Source organism: Micropterus salmoides, unplaced genomic scaffold (genome assembly GCF_014851395.1).
Source record: "Micropterus salmoides isolate LMB-PRFRI ecotype aquatic unplaced genomic scaffold, ASM1485139v1 Ms_hic_scaffold_23, whole genome shotgun sequence".
NCBI lineage: Eukaryota > Metazoa > Chordata > Actinopteri > Centrarchiformes > Centrarchidae > Micropterus > Micropterus salmoides.
In genome coordinates this window covers 11,596,608-11,622,902 of record NW_024041484.1, presented here as the reverse complement: position 1 = coordinate 11,622,902, position 26,295 = coordinate 11,596,608, and the positions used below count along the sequence as shown (strand labels likewise).

The window sequence follows — 26,295 nt, the reverse complement described above, 5'->3', positions numbered from 1 at the left end:
CAATTTCGTGTGTCACTGCAAATGGCTTTGACAGCACATCTGAGCATTTTATGATGTGCTGGTGACTCAGGGGAGTTCGGAGAAAAGGAGGTCGAACAAGGGTCCCATGTAAGCCTTTAAATTATGTGTATGGTACCTACATAAATGACAAATGTCAGTTAAAGCCAAAATTATGATGACCGTGGCATTGATGGCTAAAGTAAAGTGTTGGTTTTTTTTATTTACAGAGCAATAAAAATCCTAATAAGGAGTGGGGAAGTGAGAGAGTATTTGTTCTCTTTCTTGTTTACAACCCAGTGATGTCTGTTTGCAAATGATAGCTACATAGGCTACTGTGACAGACAGCACGCATCTAATAATTTGGCTACTTTAAAAACCGAGTCCTCTTATGAAATGATTACACTTGGTAGCCTGTTTCCAAGCCTAATTGCCTTATTTAGTATTCCCTCTGACTCTCCTCAGCCTACACAGAGCAGTAAGCATTTTGCTCTTTATGTTTATAATGAGTTTCCACAAAAAAGTGGAAAATTATGCACTATACGCATGTGTTGAAATATTTAGACTCAGCAAAGGGGACTGAACTCCCTTGATGTCAGTCAACTAACATTAATCTTGTTTTTAAAAGTAACTGCTTGCTGGCATGTCAGCTGCAAGGTTCAAGCAAAGCACATGTCTGGAATTCAGAGCCCTTTAAAAGCTCATTTTCTGTAGTGCTTTAAGATGAGAGGAATGCTAATGGAACAAATTAATCCTACATAGCGTTTGACTGAATAACTATTATTTGCTTTGTTTTTCAAATATTAGCCTGGTATTTCTAAATATTGCATTCCTGTCAGTGTGTTGTACCTGTGTGTGCAAGAGAGTGTGCAAATTTGGTTGTCAGCCCATCTAGTTAGTAGGTCCTGACATTTAATACATGAAGCAATACTTTTGTAATTCTACCTTGGTTATAAAATATCAAGCTTGGACAGAATGTGTTGTTTTTAGAACTGACTATAAGCAGATCAAGGATATCTCTTCTCAAGTTCAATCTAAAAACAGTGTGCAATGCTTTGCTACGGTTTCACACAACGTCTCGAGGAAACATGTTGTTCAACACAGAAACAGTAGCAAAAGGTTGCACACCATTTTCAGATTGAACGCGCCCCCGCCTGGACGTGCATTTCAAACCACCTGAGAATGTGGCTTGGATTCAATTTGCAAAAATTGCATTTCATGTGTTTTTTTACTGTCCAGTCATTCTAAAATCAATCTCAATTAATGTGGGCTGGCAGTCTGACAAAGGCCTATGTTTCTTCTGTATGGAGTTTGGTGACCTTTGCAAACTTGAAGCATAGTTCTGCCTAAAATCTAATCAGCCAGGGTAACTGAAAACACCTGTGTGGGTGTGCTGAGATTTTAATAGCAGAAAGCCTTACATTAAAATGATGGATGATATCAAAGGAAGATACAATTGTCAGCAAATGAATACATTGATGGGATTTGGCACTATTTTTTACAATAAAAAAACTAGGTAATTAAATGATGTAGCTTAACAGTGGTAGTGTCTCAGACTGTGTAACTGATTTCTGTGGGATTTGATGGGACTTGATGTTCCAAGGCTACAGCAGAGAGGACTATTTCTGTACCAGAGCAGATTACACAGGTGCTGTCCATGAAGTGATTTCTTTCCAGGTTTTAGCTTGTGTGTGTTAACTGGACTGTGTCAACTACATTAGTAGGTCACCTTTTAAAAAATGCATGTAACAATCAGTTTATGTAACTTCCAAGCCATACTTTATCAAATAGGTTTCTGAAATGATATGAGGACACATTCGTATTACAAACATATTAGTATTGCTGGTCTAGTGGTTGTAATAAATCAAATGAGAAGTAGGGTCATATAATTCTTCTTCTATATAATTTGACTAGAGGATCTCCAATGTGTGTATCAGTACACAGCCGTAGCCATGCTGTTTATGGGTGATTAACATTTCTGTTTGTGAGCCCTAAATATCTTATTCAGCTCTGAACAAGATATTTAGGCAACAGTTATCATGGTCATGTTATATTTGCTGCCACTGTAGAGGAATAAATCTCATTCCTGTATGATGCTGTCTCTCTTGTGAGGAATTGCTAACGCTACCAGTAGCTAAGTGCGAACTGCTACCACAAGTGCAGTTTCAACGTCTGAAATACACATTGGAGTCCAGCCTATTATTAGGGAGGGTCCACAGAATTTGGTTGAAGTGAATTTTCAAATTCAAGCAGAAACATACATGCTAATTTTATGCAGAAAAGGTTGTTTTTACTCCCAACATGTGTACTGTTAGAAAATTCACCCGTATTAATTATGAATCTATGTTGCAAAAAAAAAAAAAAAATGTGGTGATTCCTTAAATGTTCAGCATGTAAATTTTAGTGGCATCTAGTGGTGAGGGTTGTGAATTGCAACCAGTGGCTTAAGGTGCATTCACATGCTCCCCAGATGGTTCCATTTCCCGAGTTGTGTAGTCGTTCTTCTGACTACAGTGTGTGTTCATGTGCTCTTAAATTGAAATGTGGAATCTACATGGACGTTCTACAAAGATGTGTTGGATTAGGATTATTAGAGCGTATAAACAACATGTAGACGTGTAGTTCATTCTACATGAACAGAAAACTAACTGTTTGAACAATATTACAAATTACATGTTTGTGAATGAATATGTATATGCAATACGTGATTTTGCACAAATCAAAGCTCTGTATATTTCTTTATGTCCCATGTACACTTTATTTCTTTTTTTGAAATTAAGATTTAAGAAGAAAAAAAAGGTACTGGTTATTCTGACACCACGTGAATGCACTGCTTACCCCTCCCTTTACAAGTGTACCAGGAGAAGCTACAGTGGCCGACACGCTCTGTCGACTCTAGTGCTAAATAACACGTGTGGGCTCGCATTTGTCCAAATTTCTCTTATTTTCTTACTTCTTTGTACGTATTCAACTTAGTGTTGAAACGCTCTCTGTAAAGCTGTTTGTCCATTTGGGCTACGGTAGAAACATGGCGATGCAACATGGCGATGTCCATGTAAGGGGACCCGCGGTGTATGTAGATAGAAATGGTTTATTCTAAAGTAATGAAAACACAATGGTCATGTAAGGTCTGAAAACACTGAAAACATAGTTATGTATGTTATATTGCATTTCTGTCAATAGAACCTCACACACTGAACCTTTAAGCTGTGACATCAACTTATTTTAAAATAGGGGTTTCATTCATTTCAGTATTTTTAATTAAAATATAAATAAGTGTATGCTATTATTTTATCTAGATTCATGTAATTGGTTTTATTTTGTCACCAACATTTCGTCATAAATTTTGCACCAATGCAGGTTCCTGACGGTCAAATGTTGCCACGTTCTCAACTAAAAGATGCATGACCCATCTAGGTTCAGTGAATATGACTACAAATTACATAACACGGGACTGCTCACACTCATTTACTAGTTCTCATATCTGAAATAGGCTTACACTGTACGCACACCTACTTGACATTTTCCCAATAATGATGTATTGAGGTAAATGCATTTTAGAAGTCATTTTCAGGCCAATCAGGCATCTCTCTCTTTATCTCTGTGCTGTTATCACTGCTCTAATGATGCATGAAAGTGCTTAACTCACTCACCTTGACATTGTGTAAGCGTGTGTGTGTGTGTGCCATATTAAAGATGGAGAGAGAGAGCGAGTGTGAGAGCAAGCAAATGATTAGAAGAGCGAGATACAAGTGAGTGAGTGACACAGAAATGGCATGAGTGACACAAGGAAGGTGAGAGAGTGTGATAGAGAGAGACAGAGAGATGACAATGTGTATCGCAAGTATTTTCTGTGAAGCGAATCATCAGCTAGTGCGCAGAAGGTGTCCTAACGCCGCCACTAGTTGTGGATGACACATTTCCAGAAGCATTTTCATAACATTTTGTTTGCGCACACATTTGCAACCAACAATGCGTGGCTATGTCTCCAGCAATAAATTCCCTTTGTCTTTGGCCATTTGTTTGCAGATTATGTGTTCCAGTGGTTCAGTTTCTGCCACACACATACAGGAATCATGTTCATCAACAGTCCCGTAAATGACACCACCCTCTTCACACCAATACAAATCCTGCCTGTGTGTCGACACTTAGTCAATTCTCTGTCTCTGAATATGAGTCACTCACATTGCTCAGTCATCACACTTCACAGGATCAGGTGAACAGCGCTTCCTCTGAACGTTTGCATAACAGTAGTGTGAGGAGAACTGTTGGGGTAACCGTAAGGGCTTGTGGGTGTTAAACCACTGTGAACCTCCTCACCTAGATACAGCCGCTCTGAGCATTAACTGTATTCCAACAGGACTGAGTCTACAGCCATGCTAGCAGCTCTGTGAGGCTGTCCTTTATAAGCACAGCTGTGCTTTGAGCTACATGCTAACGTCAACATGCTAACATGCACACATTGACAACGCTAACATACTGTTGTGGTTGTGATTGCAGCCCTAATTGGAGACAATGTAGCCTATAATTTTTCATAAATTAATGAAATTTTGACCTGATAATGGCACTACATGAAAGTTAAGGACTCATCAGTCATTAGAATTGATCTTCTAGAAACCTTAAATATCTGTAGCAAATATTACAATCTCAAAATTATGAAAACCACATGGTGACTATCATCAAAGTTGTTAAGCTTCATCATCTGGGGACCATGAACAAAATTTCATGGCAATCTACAACTTATAAGGTATGTTTAATGGTCACATTACAACAGGGTTGTAAAATGAAACATGGTTTGTAACTCCCTACTGCTACATAGCAGACAATATACAGTATGCAAAAAATAATCATAGAATGATAAACAGAAGCAAACTATAAACTAAATTCCATGATGCATTGCTGAGGATGAATTTGAGTTAGAGTCAATCTGGACCGAAATGGTGGAACGACCAACCACAGTTTCCATTTCTAGAGCTGCTAGTAGGCTATGGCAAAACAAAACAAAATGTTAGGCATGTGGAATCACTCCAAGGCCAAAGGTACAGTGGGTTTTTTTGGACAAAATACCCAAAGTAATAGTCAGACAAAGGGTCCCTTAACCATCTTTAACGCTGTAGCCTACATTTCAGCACTCTCTATTTCCCGACTCTCAGCCTCCTCTCCTCCCCTCCGTGTTATCTAGGTTGGAGTCAGTGTGTTTTTGGCTGGCAGACTGGCCAACAGATGCTGATTTGTTAAACCTGAGAAAGCACAGTGAGACTCCTGAACGCTGGCCCTTTCTCTGGCATATTTTCCTCCACAAGCCAAGTTTGTGCTGCAATACAGAGTGGAAGGGAATCAAGTGACCAAATCTTTTTCTCAGATCCATCTGCCGAGGGGGAGGAGGTGCGCAACTGGACTGTGTTCACACTTGACAGACCGCTGACTAATCCAGGGCAATTACAACACAAGCACATTAAAGCTCGGCAATAGAGATAGAAGTCAAATCCCTCATTTGTGAAACCATGTGTGTTTAATGAACAATGCCATTATCATCAGCACCGTTGATCACAGACTGAAAATCCATCCAGCGGAGGTGAACAGTCGACTTTACAGGAACGTACAGCATTTCTCACAATGGCACAAACAGATTCATTATTAGAATTGTAATTTTCCCCTCGTCGGCACAATTAATGAATCAGACTTTTCATCGTCACAGCTCAGTGGGACTGAACAGGTCGGGTTATTAAAAAGTCATTGCCGCTTCACTCCGTGATCTCAGGCAAAGGACTAAATTAGATTGGTAATGTATGATTGCCCTCAACTGGTCATTATATTCAAAGTTCATGTTCATGGACAAGCAGACTGTCTCTTTACTTTTCAGGTGTGAGCTAATATCAAGATGAAAAACATCAGTAAATTAGCTACTTCTCTTCTTTTTCAAGTAATAAAACCCTCTCTTATGGAATCTCATTTGAAATCTTGTTTCATTTAAACTATTTCCTCATCTACTGCAACCAAGACATGACAAATGTCTTCTCTGTGCGTCTCATCTTCAGCGCTGGCATCATGTCGGCACTGTTGACAGGGGATAAAGCAACGTGATAGCTGTTTGAATTGATCCCCGCAAAATGACACATCGTCTTGGCATTGTCCCGTGAAGATGGTTTGCCTTTTGTGCAGGAAGTGACTGTGATTGGCGGATTTCACTTCCTTTCCGCATTAATCAGCAGAGGGGGATTTATTTTTACCTCCTCTTTGTGCGATACTGAGTGCGCCTCCTGTCCTTATTTTAAAAGTGGCAGACCCTTATGAAAATTGCTGTTGGAGGGAAGAAGAAGGAGGGAAGAGAGAATGAGGGAAAATTACTATATTATTCTCAGATTTTGTCTGCTTTATCCTTGTTCTTGTTCTCTCCTTGTGTCCCTCATAATGTCTTTGACGCCTTCATCCAATTATACTTTATCTTTGAATCTGTTTAAAAGGAAAGGACATTTGCTTCTCCTAAAGGAGAAGTCAACAAGTCTATGTCCTTATATTATTATATTCTTTATATCTCTTCCTTGTCAACCTCTCTACCCATTTCTTTCCCTCTAAGTCAAGGCGCTTCTCCCCCTGAAAATTCATTTCAGCCTTGATGGATATACTAAGAACCGGCGGCTTTTGATTTAGGCATCAGATGCTGACTGCCTCTCCTAACATCCACTTTGGGTGCAGCGCTCCATCACATTGATTTCTCTGAAGATGAAACTCTGATTGAACAGACCTCCCCTGGCGGCCGAGGGCCCCCACGTGTATCTTGCACTGTTGCAGCTTATGAAGGAGGACACACTCTATCACTTGATTGGCAAACGACGTGAGGCCAACGAACCAGTGCACCCTATATTGTATGACCTATATTTTAAGATGACTCCTTTATCTAATATCAGTTTTGTCTCAGTTCCTCTAAACCAAACTGTCAGGATGAAAGAATTGGAAACGTGGTGTGTAATTAAATGGCTACATCTCAGACATTTGCTCAGTGATGGTTACAAAGCCTGATAGATAAAATCCCAAGTGACCAAAAGAGTAGAAATAGATTTTTTAATTTGTCCTCCATTCTTTAAAGGCTTCTCATATCACAGCTCATGTTTTCACACAGGACTCTTTGTACTTGGACGATGATTCTTACCTTCTATGCCAACGTTCAGTGCCAATGCAGGAAGCAGTGTGCCCTCCATGTAATGAAGCAAAAACCAAGGGTATGGAGTTCGGGATGGTGGATATGTGTGGTGCGTTCGTCCTTCACAGCCCAGAGCCCAGAATTCACAGCCCATCTATGACCAAACATTAATGTTTTTTTAACCACGATCCTAAGCTTAAAAATGAATATTAAATTAATAATTCTAGTTCAGGCTAGGGTTAGTGTATAGATGCATGTCATAGTGCATGTGTGTGTATGTGTATGTTCAAATTTGCCAGTGTCTTGTGCAGTCAGGCACATGCAGGTGGTGTGGAGGTGTGTCTGACATTAGAATGAAGATAGCCTCTGCATAATTCAGATGAACCTGTCTCTCTTAGTCTCCTATATCCTCTCCCCTCTCTGGCTCTCAGTTCAATTCAATGGGGCTTTATTGGCATGGGAAGTGTATGTTTTCATTGCCAAAGCAAGTGTGAAAATAAACTTGATTAAACAGAAGAATGGTAATTTCTCTCTCTCTCTCTCTCTCTTTCTCTCTCCTTATGTAACTCTCCCCATTTTAAATGTAACTCCCCCGTATCTGTGTGCTGTGTTTTTAATATCTTTCAGACCTTTAACCTTCAAGAGATCATAATGTATCTGCACCATTCATGAACTCTGATCAGTCTGCGTGTCCTTCCTTTCAGTGATAGCCCATTAAACCAGGTCTGCACATACACACACCACAGTTTTGGGATTTTATTCAGTTATTCTCAATTATGCATAAATGCAATGTTAAGGCTCTAATCAAATTAATGTGGTGACTTCTTCATTGTATTGCTTATCTAGGTCTTTATCCAGAAATAAATGTATGTTGGAGGGAATTAACATCAGTGATCTCTTGGTCATCATCAATGGAACCCCTCTTCTTTAAGCTGCCTTATCTTCACCAGGGAAGCTTCTCATTGTTCTTTGTGTGATGTTATCCACCTACTCCATATCTCAGTGGACATGCATATACGCACTTTCTGTAGACCCCTTCTTTGTGAATAAAGCTGCAACTGCTGGTTCATGTTCAAAGCACTGGCATGCCTTTACATGACCAATATCTTGTTTTGTAGTCTTCGGACCAAAGGGACTTCATTTCCAGGTTACCACTGGACTGTAATACTGCTACTGCAGAGTTGTAAAGGGGATTGGATTAGGATCAATCACTCAGCTCCACTCATATTCTCTTCAGAAACACTACAGAGGTACAGACGTCTATAGCTACACCACACAAGCCTTTCCTAAGAGGAAAATGATCTTGTTTCTGCAGGAGGCGTACACTTTTAAAGCACAAATGTTCTGTAAAGCACCACTTTTAACCATTTTCTTCTCATAGTAATGTGAGCTGATCGTGTCATTCATTTGGTTAAATCATTTATATCAAAGCCCTGCAGAGGCCTTTCCTAATAAGCTTTTGAACACAAAACAACACCACGCCATCTGATCTGTATTACTGTCAAATCTTGCGTTGGTTACCTATTTCAATTCTAAACAGGCAGTAAAGGAATAACATTTTACACAATGAAATTGCTGCATTTCTTATGCAACATGTATGGCTCTTTATCTGCCTTGATTTTACACCAGCATTTATTGTTACAGTGAGGATTCAAAATTATTTTTTCTGGTCGATGAAAACGTAATGATTGTTGCTTAGTATAAATATATCATTGTACATCTTTCTCTCAGCCATAAACATTGTATGAATAGAGGACTGCTTGTGCAAGGGTGGGGATGGGGGTGCCTTATGTCAACATCTGATCAAAGCAGCACACTAACACGCAGAGAGAAAAACACAAACACATGAAACACACACACAAGCATGCATTGGGTTGCTTTAGAATACCCTCAGGGTATTGAGTAAGTCTGCTTCTTGATGTTCCCCTGATTGTTACATTTATCAAATTGCATCAGTAGGAAATCCTAAATAAACCATTTAACAGGCTTCTCCTCAGTAATGCAGTAAATAGGCTTCTTATCCTAGAGGCCAATAGGTTTATCTTGGTCTACAAAGCCCATGATACAGACTTTTGTGGTGTGTTGCAGGGTTGGAGCAAGTAAAAGGTTTTTCATCGCTATGAGATGTCGCTATGTCAGAAATGTCACAAACAGGAATTTTACTCTTGTGATCATTTTACAAATAATTTTAGAGCCAATTTGATTCATGCAGATGTTCCTCATGAAACAGTGTTTTTTTCATAATAATAATGTGTTGTGGATATTTTCAACAGTGCATATCAGACAACACAATTTAAACAAAAAACCTCAGTAGTGCAGACAAACTGAAGCTCCTCGTGTAACCTAAAAGCTGCATTCATGACTTATTATTGTACTTTACTGGAACATTTATTCATGAATATTGTACTTCCTTAGTAAAATCATAAAATGAACAAAATGAAACCAGTAACCACTAGCGAATCCGCGGAGTCTCAGTGCGCTAATGTGCACAAACAGGCAAACAAGCGCTCCACAAGGAAACCCATAGCCATTGCATACTTTGAAAACTCAGTGGTCACATACTTTAATAATCAATCACAAAGTAGTAAGTACTGCTTCAAAATGCCAAAAGAAGAAACAGGAGCAAGAGACGAAAAATAGAGAGTAGGCAATTTACTGAAAACTGCATTTAAACTCAGCTGATCAAAAGTTTAAGACCATAGCCCAAAAATAAACCTACAACAGAACTAAAAGTGTCAAAAAAGGACTCAGTAGTGAGTAGCCCCACCGTTCTTGTTGATCACTTCAAACACTCGTTTCGGCATGCTTGATGCAACGTTCCCAGCAGCCTCCTGGGAACGTTGCTCCATGTGGTGAAGATGGCTTCACGAAGGGCATCCACGGTCTGGAACTGACATCCGTTTTTGTAAACTTCCCTTGCCATCCATCCCCAAATGTTCTCAATGGGATTTAGATCAGGAGAACACGCAGGATGGTCCAAAAAAGCAACGTTATTCTCCTGGAAGAAGTCCTTCATCAGGCGTGCGTTGTGAATTGCAGCGTTGTCCTGTTGTAAGACCCAGTCATTACCGCACAGACGGGGGCCCTCAGTCAAGAGGGATGCCCGCTGCAACATGTCCACATAGCCAGTCGCCGTTTGACGCCCCTGGACAACCTGAAGCTCCATTTTCCCATTGAAGGAAAAAGCACCCCAAATCACGATGGAGCCTCCTCCACTGTGCCGCGTAGAAAACATCTCCGGTGGGATCTCCTTGTCATGCCAGTAACGTTGGAAGCCTTCAGGACCGTCCAGGTTAAATTTTTTCTCGTCAGAGAATAAAACTTTCTTCCACCTTTCAATGTCCCATGTTTGGTGCTCCCTTGCAAATTCCAAACGGGCAAGTTTGTGGCGTGGGAGGAGACGTGGCCTTTGAAGACGTTTTTTGTTCTTGAAGCCCTTCTCTCGCAGATGACGTCTTATGGTTATTGGGCTACAGTCAGCATCAGTAAGTGCTGTAATTTGGGTCGCGGATCGACCTGTGTCTTCACGGACAACCCGTCGGATCCTGCGGCTCAGTGCAGGTGAAAATTTTTTGTGTCTACCACTTGACATTTTTGTCCCATAACTCTCACGGTCTTTTAAGAAATGTAAAATGACGAGAGGCCTTGCTTGTGCAGCTCAACAATCCTGCCACATTCAACGAGAGGAAGCCTTTTTGCCTTTGCCATCAGGAGATCATGACAGTGTGACTGCCTGAAGATCAATAACACGAAAGCCATATTTTTGTGCAGATTTTACCTTTTTATGCATATGGTCTTAAACTTTTGATCAGCTGATGAACAGCCTGTTTGAGTTTAAATGCAGTTTTCAATAAATTGTCTACTCTCTATTTTTTTGTCTCTTGCTCCTGTTTCTTCTTTTGGCATTTTGAAGCAGTACTTACAACCCGGTTATGATCTACCAGAGCGAAATGCGAGTACTTGCAATGTTTCCCCAGGTCTTAAGTTTTTGTTCAAGAGTGTATAATTAATAACATCAATTATTGCTGCATTCCATTAAGGTGTGAGTTCTAGAGCCCTGCATTGTGCGTGTTGGCACTGGGACACTTCAGTAGAGTACAGCCCTGTTGTTAGTTCCACCTGCGTATGCAAAATTGTAGGTGTACAGTGTTTACTTTACTTTATAGCCTGTTGCCTTTTAAAATTTTGTTAGGACTTTTGTTTAAAGATATAATGTTGTTTGATCCCATCCAATACAGTATCAAAGAGAGTAAATATACTGTCTGACAAAATGATGGATGGATAACTTTTGTCCTCAGACCTCATGGTAGCTCCACCTACATCCTCCCAGGGGCAGAAAATGTTATATTTTCTCTCTTACCAATATCATAACACATTTTATACAAAAATAAATGCTGTAATTTTAACAAATGCAAATTAACAATGCAAAGCAATTAAAATATGATTTGCCCTGACTGATTTTTAAATACTTGACTCTTACATCCTGCAAAATATGTTATTACATATTCCATGACCATTAAACCAACTTCTTATGAGACTTGACATGCATGTACATATTTTGAAATATACGCTCTTCTCAGAGTTTGGCAGCTTTTTAAGAATAACATTCAAGCATTTTCAAGCTACCTAAACCAAAAATATCCAGAATCTGGAAGCCTTTATTGTCACATCTAAATTGTTAGTATAAATTGCAAAAAATAAAGTTGACACAATTCTTTTCTATCCACAGCAATAAGTGTATTCTAACTTTGTTTATCTTGCAGATGTTTAATATTTACAGCTATTACTGTATGTTTTGATCGTGATCTTTTAATGCAGTGGGTCTCAAGTGGCATAGTGCCACTGCAGTGGGGACATGGTGGAAACCAAAAGTTGCATGAAGGTGATTGATGTGGTGGCATAAACAAAAAAAAGGGACTCTGATGCAAGCAAGGCTATTTTCCTAACATGAATCTTTTGTTTTATTTCAATAGCCCCTGTTGTTAAAGATTTGTAAAAATGAAACCCAGGTCAAAGATATCTCTGGCCCCTGGAATTCAAGCATATTCCTAACCCTCAAAACATATCAGTTAAAATTAATAATGTTCCACTTTTCAATTTCCAACTTGAAAGACTTGTAAAACCCCTTTTTTCTGATTATTGTCTTATTTATTTAACGTTAGTAACTTATTTTTGTCAGTATGCATTCACCACATAACATAGCCTACACAGGTGTTGAAATCAGCAAAGCAGATGTAACGTTAAACAAACATTACAAAGCAAAATCATTTTTTGCCATGGCATTACTTTTCGAGTTTCTACTGTTTTATGTCAAGTTACATGTCGGAATTTCGTGAACTTCAAAGTCTGAAAAAATCATATCGCTAATTACCTGCCTGAAAAGCGAAAGCTTGACTGTTTTGACAACTGCGAGATGCCGTACTTTGTAATCAGGAACAACGGAAGGAGAGCTGCTGTCATCAAACCTGATCTAAACAAACAACATGTAAGCAACATTTTGACGATAAAGACTTTTTTTTATTTGTGCTCACGTTGTTCTTTTGACAGCTAAAGGGGCAGCGTTTAAACGTGAATCAGCGAGTTAGCTAACGTGAACGAAAAGTCAGCAGGGAAGCTGTGTAAGTTAGCAAACTTCCCGGCTGCGATGCCACATCGTCACAATCTGACAGCAGGGCCGCAGTCAGTGGTTTAGTTGATCGATATGTTGCCACGGTATTTGATACGTTTATTTGTACTGTTTTGCTGCATATTACTGTGTTAACCAGATTATGATTACGATTATTATTGTTATATACACTAAGTCTAGAAAAATCTAACTGTAGGTTATTCTTAGGTATTGTATTCTCCTTTTAAACCATTTTATAAGGTCAGGAAAAATAAAACTGTTTTTAATACAAGAATGAAGCTCACATTTAAGCTAACTAAGAGCATTTACTCATATGTCTGGACTTGAATAACTAAGAAGTGCAATATATATCTATAATTTGGATTGCCTGAATAATGCACCGTGGATTGACACTTACTAACTTAAGTAACACTGCTTGTTCACAGGGGTTGATTTTGGAGAATGTAATCAAGAGGCACAGTCCTCCATTTGTAAACCTTCTGTGCACATCTAGAGAAGGTGACTGAAGGAAACTGACTGTCAAGAGACTTCAACTGCATTTGGATAAGTGATTTTCAACCAGCCACAGCCATGCCTCGGGAGGAAGAGGAGCTGACGGTCGATGGACCCAAGGAGGTGGACATGTTTACATCAGTGCGTTGCCTGGGTTACCTGTCCAGCGTCAACCTCCTTGTGGCGGTATGCGTCGGGATGTACGTACGCTGGGAGGTGACAAGTGAACCGATGATTTTGGTCATCTTCATCCTGGGCCTCTTTGTCCTCGGGATAGCCAGCATCCTCCATTACTACTTTGCTATGGAGAAGGCCAGTCTCAGCTTGTTCCATTTGTGGTTTGGCTTTTTGCTCGGCCTTCTGTGCTTCCTCAACAGCCCCGCCTTGGATTCAGATGTTAAGGAAGTGGTCACCAACTATCTCCTCTTAGCCAGTATAATCATGAAAACAGTATGGGCTATAACTGAGCGATTATGCAGCTCTGTCCGTTACAAACCCACCTTGCTAACATCAGCTGAGCTGCTGGAGCTCTTGGGATTTGGCATTGCCAGCACTGCCATGCTTCTTCACAAGTCAGTAGCCATAATGGGCTTGGTAGTGGCCCTGGGGACTCTCATTGTGGACCTGAGGATGAAATCCCTCCTGTCTTTGCCCAACCTGGTCAGTTTTTCCTTGGTTACCTCTCTTGTGTTTTTCCAAGCTCTAGGCATCACAGCCAACCCTTACGCTTTAGGCTGCTACCTGAGCAGGCTGCTGTGTGAGCCTGTGTTGGATGTGTACTTCAGTGGGCTGGGGTCCAGCGAACGCTGGATACCAGTGCTGTCCCTGGGGAAGGTGTGGAGGAGGCTGTCCCTGCTGCCTCTGAGTCTGATTGAGGTGGCTTTCTTTGTCCTGGCTGCCTTAAAGGTACACTCAGCATTTAGCAAAACTTGTCTAGTGAGAAAATTGACATTTCCATTATGTGAGTCTTTAGGGCTTCTGTGACTTTGACATTTCTTACAATTTTGCAACTTTTTGGAATGATGTATAGCTTACTTATACAATGTCACTTTCTCTTGCCTTGCATAGCTTGGCCACTTGGAGCTGTGGTATCTGGTGATCCCAGGCTTCTGCCTGTTTGGCCTTTTCTGGTCCATCTGCCACATAATTCTGCTGATCACGATATGGGGCTTCCACACCAAGTTGAGTGAGTGTCAGAAAGCTTGGCGGGCCCAGCGATCCAGTAGCCGGAGTCTCGACCAAGTCATGGCCTCCAGGGGCATCCGACACTTCTGCCTCATTTCAGAGCGCCTGGTGTTCTTCAGTATGCTGTCAACAGTGATACTGGGAGCTGTGTCCTGGCAGGTAGGAGACACAAGAGAGATTACTTTAAATCATATCAGTAATATTAATTAGAAACTATTATAGCTAAGTTTGCAAAGCATCTAAAGATACAAGGTATTTCATTCATTGTTCTATGGGGCTTTTTTATACAATGAACATTTCTAGAGCATCATATAGTCATATTGCTTAGAAACCTAGAGTTTCCTGACAAGGCCTCTATAAACATCACACACCCATGTTATAAACTCAGGTGAGAGATGCTAGTGGCAGTGTGTCAGTAATGTTTGTGTTAGTAGTTGCTCCCCAAGCTGAGGCACTTCTGCTCTCATGCAGAACCAATTTAATTAGCACTTTAATATCCCTATCTACTTGCATAAAGAGCAGCAATAACTTATTTAGCCTTATTAGACATTTACCGTGTAAGAGTCTCATGGGCTTGAGTCCTAATTTGAGATCTGCACATTGTTGATGTCAGTTTGCAAATTTGCCTGAGAAAGCGGGAGCTGCCTGCACCCGCATTTGAGAAAGTTAATGTGTGTGGCTCTTGTGAGTGTAGTTTTTGATGTTTTACAGCATTTTATTTGCCTATGCTGTTTAAATACAGTAATACATGGTCAACCACTTAAATCCATGTAACTATCATGCGCACACACACACACACACGCACATAAAATAAAAAGCGATGGTGGTACAATCTGATGCAGAGAAGTGTTGATTCAACTCTATGCAAATGTTTTAGGCCACAGTTTGGGGTGTTACCTTGGATTCACTGCTTTCCATCGAATTTATATGGAAGACCCAGCCAAGTAGATTTGCCTATACAAAGACATTATTATTTATATTGCATGTATTATATCATCTTTTTTAAAGTCTGCGTGAAAAATGCATTTGAAAGTGTGGATTGACTGAAAAGCAGAACAGTGCTTTTGGGAAGTCAGTTCATGAGCATCTCTCGTACTCCCACAGCTTGGGGGTTGACTACAGAAAATCAATTATCAATCTGTGGGAACCACTACTGGGTTGTATTGTATTGTAAAGTCCTCCTTTATACTGTATTGTGCTTCCTTTGCTTATAATACTATGTAATGGCAACTTCATAAGAGTTCAGTGACTAAGGGTAACACATTTTTCAACTCAGCCATACCCCTAGGCAGTTCAATATATTCTGCAAACTCGTGTGTGGTTCCACTTAACCATGCGGGTATTGATTTGCATTCTCAGATACATTACCATGCAATGAAATCACTGTGTGTTTTTGTGGATGGCTAAACTGCATCACGTACCATCACATTGAGAAATTGATTACACTTAAAGCCTAAAATGTCTTCTGTTTTATGTCACTACTACATGGTGTAATGTATTTGCATTGGTGAAAGGCTGAAGCAGATGATACACGGGGCAACTTTTTGAGCAATGTTGCCGGGCAATCTTGCTTGTGGCAAGCCTGACTATGTTTTGAATGGATAGCGGTGGGGCGGGGCAGGTGGCAGAGTGGTGGGGGAAGGGGATTATGGTAGTAATCTTTTCTCATTACCGTTGACAGCAACATTGCCCAGCACCATTGCTCTAAAAGTTGCTCCGTGTATCATCAGCTAGACTCACTCATCTTTCACTTAAGTAAAAGCTGCAATACCACAGGGGAAAAATACTCTGTTTCAAGTAAAAGTCCAGCATTCAAAATATTACTTACTACTAGAAAATACAAAGGTATTACCATCAAAATATATTTAAAGTTCCAACTGTAAACGTCTGTTCATCATTTTAATGTTACCGTTGGTAAAGGCTAATTAACTAATATACTGCTGGGTAGCTTGTGGCAGTCTGGAGTGTGGAAAGTCACTAGTAACTAGACGTGAGTAACTAAAATTTATCAGTTAGTAAATGTAGTTGGAGTACAAAGTAGCAGAAAATGGCAATACTCAAGTAAAGCACAAGTACCTAAAATGATAAGTCATGGCTAAAGTACAGGCTCATACATTATCCAACGAACGACGAAACGTCTTCCAGTATCTTCAGCCAAGTCCAGTTGCCCTTGATTTTAACCTTCGTTGGATAACTATGACCTGGATGACTGAGAATCTTCATAGACAGGCTCATACATTGCAGTAATTAGTGTGTTCTGAATGGATCCTTGTGATGTATGTTTAGTCTGCTGTCACACAATGCACTGTGTCTCCATTTAGTTAGGTCCTGTCGTGTTTTGAACTGCAACAATAACACTGTCAGTCCCATATTGTAAAACTGTCTTGCAAAGTGTCACCACCAATTAAAGTGGTCTGTTTGCTTCTGTCCAAGCTGTAAGTGGTGAATGAAAGTGCTCTGCTTTTGCTTTTTTGCAGCCCTCCAATGGTCTCTTTCTCAGTGCTCTTCTGGTGGTGCTGCCTTTGGAGTCCCTGGCCCATGGCTTGTTCCACGAGCTAGGCAGCTGCCTGGGGGGAACCTGTGTTGGCTACGCCCTGGTCATACCTACTGCTTATTGCAGGTACTGAAGAGAGAGGAGGCACAGGAATATAGAGATGCGTACAGAATTTACACAGACAAACTTGCACAGACTTCAACTAAAATTTGCAGTAGCAGTAAGCAACAGCACAGCTTTCAAGTCAGTGATGTTGCAGCAGAAGAGTGCACTGACAGCTTAAGCACACTGCCATGATTAAAAGGGTGCGTTGGATTTATGATGCAGCAAGAGGAGTATGATGTGAGTATAACGGCGACTCGAGTTGGGCTGCCTGAACTAGCTTGCAGGGCAGGCATTTATTAATTGTCCAGTCTATAAAATAGTGAAATATGTCACAATTCCTGTCTTCTGGACTATCTGACCAATAGTCCAAAACTCAAATAATTTCAGTAGTACTCCTAATTGTCAGAGATGCTCACAAGTCTCTAAAGTCCAAGTCAGGTCTCAAGTCTCTGAGCTAGAGTCCAAGTCAGGTCTCAAGTCTCTGAGCTAGAGTCCAAGTCAGGTCTCAAGTCTCTGAGCTAGAGTCCAAGTCCGGTCGCTCGTGGTTTAAATGAATGTTGTATCACCTTCTGCATTCAATCCAGGCTGCTTATAAAACTGCAGAGCTATAAGGGATTCTGTAACTGTAACCTGTCTTTCACTTAAAGAGCACAACCATGTTATGTGCAATGCAATTAATGACAGCTTATTAACTACTGTAAGACAACACATTCCCCAGACTCTCAAACCAGTGTAACGTTATAATTAAATAAAACTGTAACGTTACATGATCAACAATGAACCTGTAGCCTGTTTGCAGCTAACGGTAATAATTAACGTGATGGCAGACAGCAGGACGTAAATAATTACGTTAATGGACAACTGCAAATTTGGTAAGCAAACAAACGCTCATTCATCTTTTTGTAATGAATGACAGTCGGAGTTAACCTCCCATAGGTCGTAGCTAAAGCAAGAAGAGGCCAATGTTGAGCTAAACATGTTACTAACCTCAGGTTACTAACCTATTTTGCGTTCAGCGCTTCTTAGTTTGCACCTTGTTGTATGAAGTTTTAAAGCCAACGTTTATGATGAATGCCACAGCAGCTGGTGGTGTTTGTTGTCCTCTCTCATGTGTGGCCGCGCGAAGCAGATACTACGTGTTACGTAGGCAGGTTATAGGTAATGGAGGGAGGAGAGTAACCACAAAGTCATCAGATGTTTCCTAAAAATAAACATTGTTCACGAGTACCGCACCTTGAGTCCGAGTCAAGTCTGAGGTCTTTTAAGGACTAGTCTCAAGTCGAGTCTGAAGTCACTGTGTGTGCGACTTAAGTCGGACTTGAGTCAGAGTCTCAAACTCAAGTCCCCATCTCTGCTAATTGTTTCATATTTGTTTTAAGTCACTGTCAAAAGTATATGCACTCCTTCTGTTGTTGCTCCTACTGCATGACTTTGTTTGATACTCAACGCAGCAGCACAACACGCCACATTTATACATATAAACACACAGTGGACTGACTTTGCCCCACGTCGAAGCCTGTCTTGGCATCCCAGGCGCTGGTAAATATGATCACTCATTCCAACTCCCTCCTCAGTTAACACAAAACCAACTGGATAAATAGGCCAATAACTATGCATAAACATGCCGCTAATGTTTGGGCCCTTGAGGGATCATTGCAGTGCTCCCTCCGCAGCATACCAAGTTGTTCAGCTGGAGCAGTTAGCCATTAGTTGCTGCTGCCTTTCCCAGTGCCCTCTCATTTGGCCAAGTGTTTTTTGAAATAGCCTAGTTAGTTTTGATGATCCCGACATGTCTTCTCCTAAACAGCAGGAACTAGCATCAGTTATACATTAGTGTTTCCATCTTCGAGAGCCCATCAGACGTCTTAAAACCTGGCCTTTGGAGATTTTTGGCTTTTATGATGACCACTCTCTGTATATTCAACATTTTAGCTGATAGTTAGCTTTAGCATTCAGATGGGATTCAGATTATTTTGGATGCAGGCCCCTGTCCTATTGGATGCTCTGTATGCGAGGCCTTATGTGCAGAGTCCATAGGGAGGACTGACAGCATGATGAGAATGCAGCAGTGTATAATCAGCTGTTTGATGGCTGCAGATCATGTTTTCACAATGACAAGAGCCCCATGGGGAGATTAGAGAGAGAGAGGTGAGAAGGGGAGGCGCGCAGGGTAACACAGGGAGGGTGAGAACGATGGGAAGAAAACACAAGGAGAGGACTGAGCTTGTAAACAGTGAGGGTGGTGGTAAAAGCAGAGCCAGGAAAGGGAGGAATTGTGGGGGAGGGGAGGGATTGGAGCTGTGAGAGCTGTGGAGAAAAGGACAGGATTTTTTTTAAGGATGAAAGAGAGCCGTAACAGGGCAAGATGTGGTCTGAATCTCAAACTACGACTTCGCTACCCTGGGCGCCATGAGATCTAAAAAGATAAGATGGTTTCTCTGTCCAACGGTGAGCTTGTCAAGCCACACAAACGTTGCGGCATGTAATTTTTTGAGCAAGTATCTCATTATCTCACAAAAGTGAGTACACCCCTCCCATTTTTGTAAATATTTGATTACATATTTTCATGTGACAACACTGAAGAAATGACACTTTGCTACAATGTAAAGTAGTGAGTGTACAGCTTGTATAACTAAATTTGTTAAATTTGCTATCCCCTCAAAATAACACATCACAGAGCCATTAATGTCTAAACCACTGGCAACAAAAGTGAGGACACCCCTAAGTGAAAATGTCCAAATTCAGCCCAAAGGGTCAATATTTTGTGTGGCCACCATTATTTTCCAGCGCTGCCTTAACCCTCTTGGACATGGAGTTCACCAGAGCGTCACAGGTTGCCACTGGAGTCCACTTCCACTCCACCATGACAACATCATGGAGCTGGTGTATGTTGGAGACCTTGCACACCTCCACCTTCCATTTGAGGATGCCCCACAGATGTTAAGTGGGGTTTAGGTCTGGAGACATGCCTGGCCAGTCCATCACCTTTACCCTCAGCTTCTTTAGCAAGGCAGTGGTTGTCGTGGAGGTGTATTTGGGGTCGTTATCATGTTGGAATACTGCCCTGCGGTCCAGTCTCCGAAAGGAGGGGATCATGCTCTGCTTTGTTGGCATTCATGGTTCCCTAAATGAACTGGCAGCACTCATGCAGACCCAGACCACACTCCTACAACCATGCTTGACTGTAGGCAAAGCACACTTGTCTTTGTACTCCTCACCTGGTTGCCGCCACACACACTTGACACCATCTGAACCAAAAAAGTTTTTTGACTTCAAGACTCCCGTAAACAGCACGGCCATCGGCCGATGCTGAAAGTCGTGTAGTCTGCACGAGGCTTCAGTCTGCTTGTCTTCAGCAAACTGTTTGCAGGCTTTCTTGTGCATCATCTTTAGAAGAGGCTTCCTTCAGGGACGACAGCCATGCAGACCAATTTGGCGTATGGTCTGGGCACAGGCTGACCCCCCCACCCCTTCAACCTCTGCAGCAATACTGGCAGCAGTACGTACATCTATTTCCCAAAGTCAACCTCTAGATATGACACTTGGCACCTCTAGTCAACTTCTTTGGTCGACCATGGCGGGGCCTGTTCTCAGTGGAACCAGTCCTGTTGAACCGCTGTATGGTCTTGGCGACTGTGCTGCAGCTCAGTTTCAGGGTCCTTGCAATCTTCTTGCAAAAAGCACACAAAATAATATACAACAAAAAGCAAGCTTTAACACAAGAAGAGTCCACATTAGATAAAGAGAAACATTCACCTTTCCTTGTCAAAGTGAGGCTGAAGGTGACAATGGGGGGTGTATATATATGATGGATATGCAGACGTCTATGACAGTGAAGTACGACTTTTCCATGAATAACATCACACCCAGAGATGGAAAGAAAATGTATAGCTGTACTGAAGAGCTGCTAGCCTTGACTTTGTGTGTGTACCCTCTGTGTTGTCATCAACTTGTTATTGTCAGGCAGGGCTTTGTGCCACATACATCTATGTACACTTTTATAAAAATCACTTTGCCCTTAACTATCTCAGTAACTCACTAACCTCAATTCCCACTCTCATTTATTGTCACGCTGCTCGGTTCTCCTCTCTATACTCCCTCCTTTTGTGCCATTTTCTTACTTTCCTTTCATTCTTGACTCCCTTTACACCCCTGAGGCTAATGTCATTTCCTTCGGCAGCGATCCGCCACTCCTACTCGTTCCATCCCCCTTTCCCTGTCTCCTCTCATCCTCTGCACTCTGTCTCCTCTCTTCCCCCGATGACGCAGACAGCCACTCCACCCATGTGTGTTAAACTATCAACCGTTTCCGTCTGCTGCCGTGCAACATTAAAAGTATTACATACTCATTCGAGTACTGATGACTTCATTGGCTATATTGTGATTTTTGAGTCGGCAGGCTTCATACTCTAAAGACATTGGGGTGGAGCACGCCAATTCTTTTGTTTAAACCATCAACTTCTCACTCTCTTGTGTCCAGCGCTGATGGCCAGCCCACTCTCCTGCCACCTGAGCAGATACAACAACTGAACCTACGCTCGACAGGTATGCTGAACAACGTGCAACGCCTCTTTTCCCACCACATGATCCAGACGTTTGGCTGTGACTACTCCACCAGTGGCGTCACACTCGAGGTCGTGCAGACGAAGCTGCGCAACTTTCTGGAGCTTCGTACGGCCGACGGGCCCCGTCATGACACCTATCTGATTTTCTACAGCGGGCACACACACAAAGGCACCGGGGCTTGGGCTCTGGCTGGTGAGACCCCACACATTTTGCTTTTTCTTTACCTTCCTGGAAATTGATCAGTCCTCACAGTTAAATCAGTCTTCACTTTAGTTCATCTGACTGTGCTGTGGAGGTTGCATCAGATAAATAAAAGCGGAAGCCACTGTGTTGTTATGCAATAGCAGTGATGTTTGGTGTCAGTGTCGTCACAAGTTCAGAGTATCTTCATTAAATAAAGATGATGAGCAACGTTACTTTAATTTTCACTTAGAACAAGAATTATTTATTTTAGCATTTTCAAACATCTTTGCTGTTGCTTTCACAGCAGGTTTGTCTATGAAAGCTTTCCTGTAGGATGCTGGCAGTCACACTGTCGCCTCAAGTGAAAACAGTTTATGTGAGCATCAAGAAGCTTACAGTAAGGTGGTTATCAGTTTAAAGTTGTCTAGTAGTTATCACAAATGAAACAGTCAGTAATTACCAAAGTAGTGTGTACTGCAGAGCTGTTGTGTCGTGTATGGCATTTGGTAGATTATTGTAGTCTCCCCGCAAACTGGATTTGCATTACAGTCTGATTTCCATTCTTTTCATTTCCCCTCCTCTCAGTCAATCAGAGTCCAATTTGCACAGATCAGACGAGTAAGCCAGAAGGAGTTAAAATTGCTGTGAAGGACTCACAGAAGTTTGGAGAAGATTCTGTGAAAAGTTGCAGACGGTCTGCTGTGACACGAGCATTCCCTCCACAGAAATGAGAATCGCAGAAGGTTAACACCGTGTCAGCTCCAGCTATTCTGTTCAGAGATTACTTGACACTATAATCTCAGTGTGCTGCTGCCCACAAGAACTAAAAGAAATCCCCCTTGTACGAAAATCACTTCCCTGTGTCGACATATTAGAGGGACATTTTCAATCGGTCTTCAGTGAATAATTGTACACGTTTTCAAAAAGTAGGCGTTGTTTTGGCAGAAATCCAAATTGGGAACAGTCCCTGATTTCAAGTCATATTTTCACTCCTTTCCTACAGTTATATAGACCTTGTGTGATAATGTTGTATAGTCCTAAATATGGATGCACTGATCCAATGCTGATATCGGATATTGGCCCAATATTGACTGAAATAGCTCGATCTGGTATCAGTGACAAGGAGGCTGATCTTTGTGGCAGGTCTGTTCAATTCAGTTATGCCCGTACTATGCGATGCGCCAACAGTGTGCCGGTAGACCCAAAGATTTTTTTAGGAGAGCTAAAATAGGATTGAGGAAGCTAAAAATAATGGGTCAGCAGTTTGGATGTAGGCCTATTTAACGGTTGATCAAGCCTGCTGTTGCCTTACACATAAAATAATGATTCCCAGTCTCTTCTTCATAGTGAGGAATACAGCTTTTTAATTTTACACTCGTATTGTAGCGGTACTCTGCATCAGCTGAAGCCCAGGTATCAGGACTGAAAAAGTTGGATCGGTGCACCCCTAGTCCAAAATGATATTGCTTTTAGTCAGCTGTTCACAGTGGATACATGCGTACAAATTGCTTCAGTAATGCAACAGCACTGTCTCCAAATTGGCTTGTTGTATATTCTTAGCCATGTGAAAGGAGCCCAGTTTCCAATCCAGATATAAATCAGTCCTTGGTGGAGTTGCTCTATGGCCAGCAGCAGTAGGAGTCATTTTTCTTCCCAGTTCTTATATACTCTGCGCTTTCCTACAATAAATTATGATTTTGAGGAAATGGAAATAATTCTTGTACTTTACTTGAGTAAAACTTGTCGGCAAGGTACCACATCTCTTTCGATCTCGAGCTTTATACTTTGGATCTGCCTTCTGGAAAATGGCAATTTCTGTGGCTGTGATGACAGCAGTCAGTCAGACAGACTATGCCCACAATTGAAAGTTGACAAGTGTGGTACCTGCAAAGCCACTGTGTCCATCAGGAGCCATGAGTCCTGTTGAAATGTCTTTTAAAACAATAGTAGCTCTATAGCCACCACTGTATATCTCTCTCTGAGTTTTAGCAATATAAAAAAAAAAAAAATTAAAATGCAGATCAACCTGACACTTTTCACAGAAATAAGTAGTTCAAAAAGATATTAATTTTACAAAACATAGGGATACATTCTGAACAGTGATTTATTATTCTGTACTTTCCTTTTCCCCTTTCCATCCTGCACTTTGTTCCCAACGCTTCCTTACTGCTCCTTTTTTTTTTTTCTCTCTTTCTGTCTCTCCCTCCTCCACCTCACAATATCCGTCCTCCTCTCCTGCAGGAGGTGAGAGCCTCCACCTGGCCCAGTTGCTGGAGTTGTGGAAGGAAAAGAACGCCGGCCACTCCTCCCGTCTCATCCTCATCCTGGATACAGAGAACTCCCTCCCCTGGGTGAAGGAGGTGCGCAGGGTGGAGGGCATCCACGTAGCAGTGCAGGGGGCTGAGCTGTCTACCGCCGGGGTGGACCCAGAGGCTGGAGACAACCCAGGCCTCGGAGACTTCACTTCCGAATGGGTGGAGTTCAACTGCAACCCAGAAAGCGACACCCAGTGGTCCGAAAAGGGAAGGTCTGTGACGGCGTCCTATGGTGTGTCCAAACACTGGAGCGACTACACGCTTCACCTGCCCACTGGAAGAGATGTGGCAAAGCACTGGAAGACCCACTTTCCCAAGGCTACATATCCCATGGTGCACCTCTCCAACTGGTGCTGTGGCCTTAATCTGTTTTGGTTATGTAGCGTGTGTCTGCGCTGCTTCAGGAGGTGTAAACTTGCTTGGTTCCCACCAGCTGTACTGGACACTGGACAGGGCATTAAACTGGTGCACTCTTAGAAATGAGGGACATTGGCTTGTACATCTTTACTCGGTAGTTCTGTGTTTTAACAGCTGGGGTTCGAGGTGTTTAATAATGCCAGACTTTACCCCATGAGGTAAATGATGCCTTCTGTCAGAAAGGTTGTTCAACTCTTCCCAAATGTATTTTTACTTAATTGATGGGATGCAGAGACATTGTGCCGAGGATTTCAGAGCAAAAAACGTGTGTCCCCAAAATGAGGGAGTGAAAAGCCAAGTAAAATAACCTATTTCATCATTTCTATGGTGATGTTTAAAAAGAAAGAAAGAAAGCGAGATACAACAATTACAGTGGGTAAAACCGTATTAAGTATGCTTTGGTTTCTTTATGTAGGATGAGGTTAAAAAAGGTGTTTGTTTTTTTGTGGTGGTGTGTTTTTATTTTTGAATACTGTTTTGCCATTACTTCATTATTTCTTTGGAAAGGTTTTTCTTTTTTTGTTACATGCCTTTTTTTTTACAGCAACATATATGTGCCATAAAGTGCCTTGAATATGGGTTTGGCATCATCTGTAATATGGATGCCTAATTTTCTATATGTAAATGTATATATACATGTGTATATACATACCTCTTATTTATATTCAAATGATTTAGCTCACACACTCTTCACTTAAACTGTGTGAGCACGAAGAGGCTCAGTGTCTTCCTAAAGCCTTTCATCAGGATAGACAAAATGGCAAATGACAAATGTCGTGGGGCTGAACTCGGCAACCCTCTGGTTACGGGACTGTCAAACCACGATGTCAAACCTGCCATTCTTGGTGTGGGATCTTTTCTTCATCACTTTCAAACCGTTTAGAAATGCATTTACTCCTGAACTGAATAAACAAAGAAGCATCGGCTGTGAGACCGTATATATTCACTTGCTTTTATCGTGCTACATATTGTTTATCTCCACAAATACATTCAAGTTCTGTAGCTATCTTTGCCATGCTGTGAAACTGAAACTTGTCAAGCAAAACGACAAATCGCGATGCTCCCAGTGCTTTTTATTGCCGCTCTGACCTTAGGAACTTATAATGATCATTCTTTATTTCGTCCATTTTTTGCTGTGTTGGATTACTCTCCCGTAGATCCCTAAAATCTGGAGTGGATTGCTGCCTCAAAGTTTGTTTTTCACTGTGATGTTTCTAGGAGGTTAAGTGGCATTTTCCACATGTAATTCCCCATGTGGCAAAATTAAACTTGGATTGTGAAGTGATTAAATATTGCTCTCTGATGTAGTTGTCCAAGAAATGGTGGGAGGGAATATTAAATGGAAATAATAAAAGAGGATACAATAAATGGGACAAGAATAGAGAAGGTAACACTTTGTGGTAGACAAGTGGCCAGGCTCATTTAAAATGGCTGGCTTTACAGACACTAAATAAATACAGACTCTGCTCTGTGGAAATGGTAGCATTTCCTGACAAATATTAGGACTGTGAGCTAAAGAAAAATGAGAGATTGGGGTAATAATAGGGGAAATGAAACTATACATGACACTATCTCTGAGGGATTTGCTCACAGAGCTTTCACCTCAGTTACAGTGCCTGACTGGACATGTGTCCGAGGCGCTGTTGGGTATTTCAGTGGTCTCAGAAGGCAGGGCTGTAGCCTGGCTCATGCCTGAAGGGCGCTGTTTGATACAGGGCAAGGTTTGGAGAGATCTTGGAAAGATGAAAGCTGACGTTACAAGCAACTTTTCATA

The 26,295-nt window shown here is 41.4% G+C and overlaps 1 protein-coding gene across 2 annotated transcripts; it reads left to right on the top strand.

Moving 5' to 3' along the window:
* The first annotated feature begins 12,553 nt into the window (after positions 1 to 12,553).
* Positions 12,554 to 25,811, top strand: tmem168a (transmembrane protein 168a). 2 transcript variants are annotated; one of them, XM_038738713.1, is made up of 6 exons: positions 12,554 to 12,623; positions 13,190 to 14,162; positions 14,325 to 14,600; positions 16,919 to 17,061; positions 21,521 to 21,798; positions 24,031 to 25,811. In XM_038738713.1, exons 2-6 carry the CDS (start codon positions 13,335 to 13,337, stop codon positions 24,579 to 24,581), a joined length of 2,076 nt encoding a protein of 691 aa, XP_038594641.1. In that variant the 5' UTR covers positions 12,554 to 12,623; positions 13,190 to 13,334; the 3' UTR covers positions 24,582 to 25,811. The 2 variants fall into 2 exon arrangements, with proteins under 2 accessions (XP_038594641.1, XP_038594642.1); XM_038738714.1 differs by lacking the exon at positions 12,554 to 12,623 and adding an exon at positions 12,692 to 12,850.
* Positions 25,812 to 26,295: the final 484 nt, after the last annotated feature.